Source organism: Mustela nivalis, assembly GCF_964662115.1.
Source record: "Mustela nivalis genome assembly, chromosome: 3".
In the NCBI taxonomy this organism is placed as follows: domain Eukaryota; kingdom Metazoa; phylum Chordata; class Mammalia; order Carnivora; family Mustelidae; genus Mustela; species Mustela nivalis.
Window position 1 is genome coordinate 114,700,201 of NC_139022.1, and position 6,295 is coordinate 114,706,495.

The 6,295-nt window shown below is 33.7% G+C and overlaps 1 protein-coding gene across 2 annotated transcripts in view; it reads right to left on the reverse strand.

Moving 5' to 3' along the window:
- Nucleotides 1–949: 949 nt before the first annotated feature.
- Nucleotides 950–6,295, reverse strand: part of SLC12A2 (solute carrier family 12 member 2) — a 105,974-nt gene continuing 100,628 nt past the window's right edge. For both annotated transcript variants that reach the window (XM_082723097.1, XM_082723098.1), the window contains 3 exons: nucleotides 5,887–6,022; nucleotides 5,483–5,550; nucleotides 950–3,856 (listed from right to left, as the gene is read on the reverse strand). In XM_082723097.1, coding sequence (XP_082579223.1) covers nucleotides 3,721–3,856; nucleotides 5,483–5,550; nucleotides 5,887–6,022 — 340 coding nt within the window. In that variant the 3' untranslated portion in view covers nucleotides 950–3,720. The remainder of the gene's footprint in view (nucleotides 3,857–5,482; nucleotides 5,551–5,886; nucleotides 6,023–6,295) is intronic.

A 6,295-nucleotide genomic window follows, 5' to 3' on the forward strand; every position in this document is an offset into this window, starting at 1 on the left:
AACATCCTGTTGACACATACAAGACAGAATTGTGTCAGAGGCATTTATCTTTTCTTACTGGTGAAGGAACAAAACATACTGGCTGGAAGGTGAACTCCATTCCTGTTTTGAAACCCGGTGGATGCTCTGATACTAGAAAATGTCACATTTGTAGTTGCCTTTGAATTCTCTTTTAACTCCCCGAAGAAGTCACTAGTCTGAATAGATTTTTGGAAAATAAACAAGAAGCAAAGAACATGCAATGGACACTGATATTTGGTTTCAGATCTATTAAGCCAGACTGTAGCCAAACTATTTCTAATCAGAGTCCACATTACCTGAGCACACACTCATTGGCAATACTGGATGTCTAATATGGAAATGGCTGGTCTATGCACCCTCTGAGTTATGGATCAGGCAGTAGTGAGTGCGTAACAGAGATATCCCTGGAGATGAAAGATCCGGGCTCTGGGCCAACATTCTTCACTGATTTACCACATGACCTCGGGAAATTCCCTACATTGCTCCAAGTTGCTTTCCCAAGAGTAAGAGAGAGAAAATTAACTGTCTGCGTATATAACACACTTATTATAATGTTCAAAGGAGAAATGTACAGTTATAAAACTGTACATTAGCTTAGCCAAAAATCGTCTGAAGAAAAGACAGAGACTATGGATCCATTTTTGTTAAAATAACTTAAATAAAATAACTTAAAAAGAATTAGAAAAGTAAAATCACTTTAAAAAAATCAAAATGAGCTGCATCTTCTAGAGTTCAATGACACTGTCAAGTATCAATAGTGATTATTTCAAAGGCTTAGGGATAGTGTACAATATCAAACAACTTTCTAACATATGAATTTTAAAGGTAAAAGCCAGTAAACAACTCAGACATCGTGAAAGAACAGTTACATAAACGAGGGTACATCACAAAGTCGCCAAAGTTTAATAAAACAGGTACAACAGAAGAGTAGACATTAAATAGTTTTAATGAATCCACTTCCTTTATTGCAGTAACCTCTGTACAAAGCAGCAACTGCAATACTCAACGTTAAAACATTAGAAAAGCATTTGTGTGACAGTTATAGTACAGTATTATCAAAATATTACATTTCAAACTTAGTAGATAAACATCCACCAGAGCTCAAATTTTAAATTATTTCCATAGTCTTTAAAAATAGGTAATGTCAGAAAGCATATAAAAAGAATGCAAAAGGAAACCTAAAATACAATGAAATAATGTAACAAATAAATATGATTTAATTAATCATCAGCTTAACACCATTCTCTCTAAACCCAATAAGTATTTACCTATAGGAATAATGAACTGTCAAATGCCATTGCATATTTATTTCCAAGTTATCACCAATGATTAGAACTCAAAAAAAAATTGGCATTAAAATAATCAAATTTAGCATAAACAAAATAAACTAGAATAGCTTCAACACTAGTTTGCATCTCTAAGAATTGTTGAAATTTATTAGAGTACTACAACAACCTTGAAAATTTTGACCTGGTGTCTAGTGTTAAATGAAAGTAATTTTTTTTTTAGTGAAAAGCTTCTTACATTATTTCACAGACAATATTACCCTCCCCCCATTATGCATATTTAGATATATTTTATGTACTTTATACACATATGTAAGATGCATGACATTTGGTTCCTGCAGTACAGATCACAATGATGGTTTCCTGAATGGGAAAAACTTAAAAAAATAAAACAAAACAAAACAAAAAACAAGTGTACCTGTGCACATTTTCAAGATAGCAGCACTCAGTTCATGCCCTATTATCCATTTAAAAAGTTCAAACATGGTATTGTTTACTGAGTATATGACATTTCTACGGTCTTCCCCTGAAACACTACAAAACCTGCAATAAAGGGAACAATGCTATGAGTTATAATGAAGGGGAACAAAAATCCTAGAAAAACAATTACTTCATTTTAACATTCTGAATTCAAAATGATCAGATCTCCACTTTTCATTTCGTTTATGCTCATGCAGCAAAAATACTGCACTACTGACAGCAGTAGTGATTTTAACAATATCTACCAAGATTCATGAAAATCTGCATATATTCTTCACCACCAAAATTCATACCAACGAACAGTAGAGGACGTGTTCTCCATTTATCACTGAACAGTAACTGTGCGAAGTTACGTGCCCTTCAAATGATCACCAACTCCGTGAATCCTGTATCTTTCAATCTAATTTTGAACTTACGTCTACTGAAACAAAAAAAATGTTAATTGAATGAATCTTGATCACTTTAAAATGCAAAAAACCAGCAACATAAATGTCATTTTATATACACATATGCATCTGTGTATGCATATACACATACATACACACATACAGATATGTAGACATATATCCCTTGAAATGTTTTTAGGAAATCCTTCCTTGAATAAAAAATGAAAAACTTCACATTAATAATCGTATATAAAGCTTTTAGTAACAGTACATATGCACTGTCAAAATTGTACTAGTAGACTATGATGTCAAAACAGACATTCCAAAAGCACAAACTGGCAGTTTTTCTTAACACAAAAGTTTTAAAGTATTAAGAATGGATTAAATTTAAATGTTCAGAATAATCTGTTCAAACCTGAGTATATTAATTAAGACTAAGTGTACTTGACAATTGAATGAATTAAGCCTAAAAACATTTCACTAAGAAACCAGTGGTCCATTTAACCATTTGATGAAGCACTAAAAATTTTAATGATTTATAAAGGATATGTATAGTGGAATCCCACATATTGTTTACTGAAATATTTTACTTAATGACATTGCTTTGTCTAATTTTCAGGAAAAATCTTTTAGCATTTCCTAAAAGTCCCTCAAAATTTGAGGAAAACTCTAAATTAGGACAGATCTCTCTTCTTATAGATACAAATGATTTTGAGGACTTTGGTCTAAAGAATGGCAATACAGGATTTTTCAGCATGGTATACAGAAGTACTGAATAAATCTTCACCCTTCCCTAAGATTTCAAATAAAAATACAAATAACAGCCAATTAGAGATTTAAAAAAAAGAAAGGTTTATTGGGTCTTCTTTTCCTAGATCCACAATTTATACATACCCCTACAAACCTAACCTTGGGGTCACTTTTTGGCTACCATTTTTTGTTTGTCTGTTTTGGGTTTTTTTTTTTTTTTTTTGCATTTTTCATTAACCTGCCCTAATTCTTGCCTTTAGTATCTAACAGATACCTTTATAAAAGTAATAGAAAACATACAGTACTCAACACTAATTGGTCAATGGAAGAAGAAAACAGCGTCCATTTCATTTTAAGTGGGAGAGACTAGAAACGAAAATAACAGCTGAAGGCAAAATTTGACATTCTATAAATTTATAAAAGAGGATATATGGATGAAATTTGGTTAATTTCAGAAGGCACCTCAAGGCTAAAGGCTTTTTGTACTCCTTTCATCAATCACAAAATAACACACTTTTATTGCTATTCAAGTAGCAAAGGAAAACTTTACTCTCGTGAGCTTCAGTCCAACAACAAGGAATCATCATCATTCATTAAGACTGAAATACAGAACTGACTAAAACTGAAGTCTCCATACACATATCAGTGGAGCAACTTCCCTGTGTGCTTTCAAATTAATGAAAAAGTGAAAGAAAAGTCACAGTTCGCCATTGTGATGTTAATGTGTCATTGAAGATTTCAGTGACTTCACTAGGCACTCAAGTACCATCTAGAGGGCTGTCCACTGTACAGGGCCTTTAAGAATAGAAGGTAAGGACACTCTGATGGTTCCCTCGGACGAGGAGAATTGGTGGTAGGTCCTTCGAAAGAGCTTCTAACCACGCCATATAGAGAGCGCTAGAGACAGCACCTTTCCGGGCAACTGGCAGACTCCTGGTATCAAAAAAGAAAGGAATGAGGCCATGCATTTAAGTTGAAAAAAAAAAAAAAACCTGTAATAAAAATTATATATTGAGTCACTAATAATAGTAACTAAGAGTACAGTGGTTATATAAATCATTTTGGAGTGCAGGCAAATTGTGAACATGGTATAGCAGTGACTATACTCATATCACTATTCCCCCTTTTTCATGTTTGAACAAAAGCTTTTTAAAAATTCACCTAATAAGAACAGAAATGAGTATTTCTATAAATGGCAACACATTTGGTATCTAACGTTAAACCTCTCATTTGCCCTTCCTCAATAAGGATAGAATTCTTCTAGGAGAAAGGAATGTTTCTACCTAAAGTAAGAAAGCAGAAACCACACATGGGTAAATGAGATTCAAACATAATTAATTCTACGTATTAATTTTCAACTTCTCCTATCTTTCTGGGCTTTGATTTTTTTTTTTTTTTAAGATTTTATTTATTTATCTGACAGAGATCACAAGTAGGCAGAGAGGCAGGCAGAGAGAGAGGAGGAAGCAGGCTCCCTGCTGAGCAGAGAGCCCGATGCGGGCCTCGAGCCCAGGACCCTGGGACTATGACCTGAGCTGAAAGCCGAGGCCTTAACCCACTGAGCCACCCGGGTGCCCTGGCTTTGATTTTTATCTGTAGATAGTGGTAGTAGTGACCAGCTGCTCTGGGGAGTGTTTCCAGATTTCTGTTTTAACATATTCCATTACAGATATCTGATCAGCAGCCGCAAAAGCTGAAATTTCCTGTTGTATTGTTTTCTGTTAATCAAAATAACAATCATCTGGTAATACTTTATTTCATCATTTGCCCTATTTTTGGAGGCCTGAACCTTTTTTTAACCTATCTAAGGACCCTGGCTCCATGATGGAGAAAATCTGGGTTCAAGTAATATGTAACTAATCTGACTCAGTAAAAGAACAGCCAGATAGCCCCTAGATCCAAGAGAGGACAGAACGTCTGTCTGTATAATTTGTGTGTGAAACACAGGGGTGTAGACTCAGACAGGAACCACTTTTTAAAATTTCATCCCCAAGATAAGTTGATGGTATTATTTCTATAAGGATTTTGTCCTGGGTCCAAATTTTCCTTTTTTTACACTTTTAAAAAAAATTATTATTTGAAGTACACTCTACCCTACAATGTGGAGTTTGAACTCAAAACCCCCACATCAAGGGTCAAATGCTCTGACTAAGCCAGCCAGATGTCTCACACCTCACCCTGGGGTCCAAATTTTAACTTGAGGCCCTCATACTCCACGAAGACTTAATGGCTATGTCGTGGTGTCCTTCAAGCTAAGGAATTTTTAAAAGGTGGGAAAAAAGATAAAAGAAAAATTCCAGAATAAACTATTATGAAAAAAGAATGACTTAGATTCATATAAACTTAAGGTTAAGATTTTTGTTTTACTTCCCTCCCCCCTTAAATGATTTCTCTATATGCTTAAAGCAAAGTATATTAACAAAAGTTTGTTTTTTCTTCCTTATAACTGTTAAGTCATTACCGAGGTTTATGTAGGTATGTACTTGGCATGGAAATTGATCCAAATTGCAACATCATAAAATGAACGCTCAAGAAAATCTTAGTATAGACAACACTTACATGACAATGATATTAGCTGTACTTGAATGTTCCTTTAATAATTCATTTAACCTGATCTGCCGGTAGGTCTGAAATGAAACAGGACAAAGTCATTCCTGAACCATTTGAAAAGTAGAATTTAGTGTAGTTCATAGAGCTATAAGTAAACAAAAAGAAATCTTTTCACTTACTTTTTGTAAGTAAACAAAAAGAAATCAAAGGAATTTTGCTGTAATAAAAATATCCATCCCTTAATTTAGAAAAGAACTGAGGATTTATACACACTGTTCACATACAGATCCAATTTAGAGGAGACTGAATTTATTCCTCCCGTAACAAATGACAGTTCCTGATACTTGTGTCTTCCTTATTTTTTAAAAAATCAATGGAATATTAAGAAAAAGAAAGCAGAACAGACAGAATACCTTGGTTTTATAGAGTTCAAGCTCATTGTCTGTTATTCGCCATGGTTCATCTTCTTTCATTTTATCTGCAATATCTTGTTCTTTGTCATCTTCATGAAGTCTGTATGGCTCAATCATTTCATCAAAAGCTACAATACTTAAAAAAAAAAAAAAAAGACCCAGAAAGATTACTGACAATTAACTTCAATTCAAATACCTTAACCCTAAGATCTCAAATGCTAAATTAGTACTTGAGAAGTTAGTGTTTTCCATCTATTATGCTCTTCCCCACACCCCACAACCATCACTTTGGCAACCTATTTAGAAAATAGCAATTGTTAAGTTTCTCAAACTGATAAGAAATTTATTTTTTTTTAAAGATTTTATTTATTTATTTGACACAGAGAGATCACAAGTAGGCAGAGAGGCA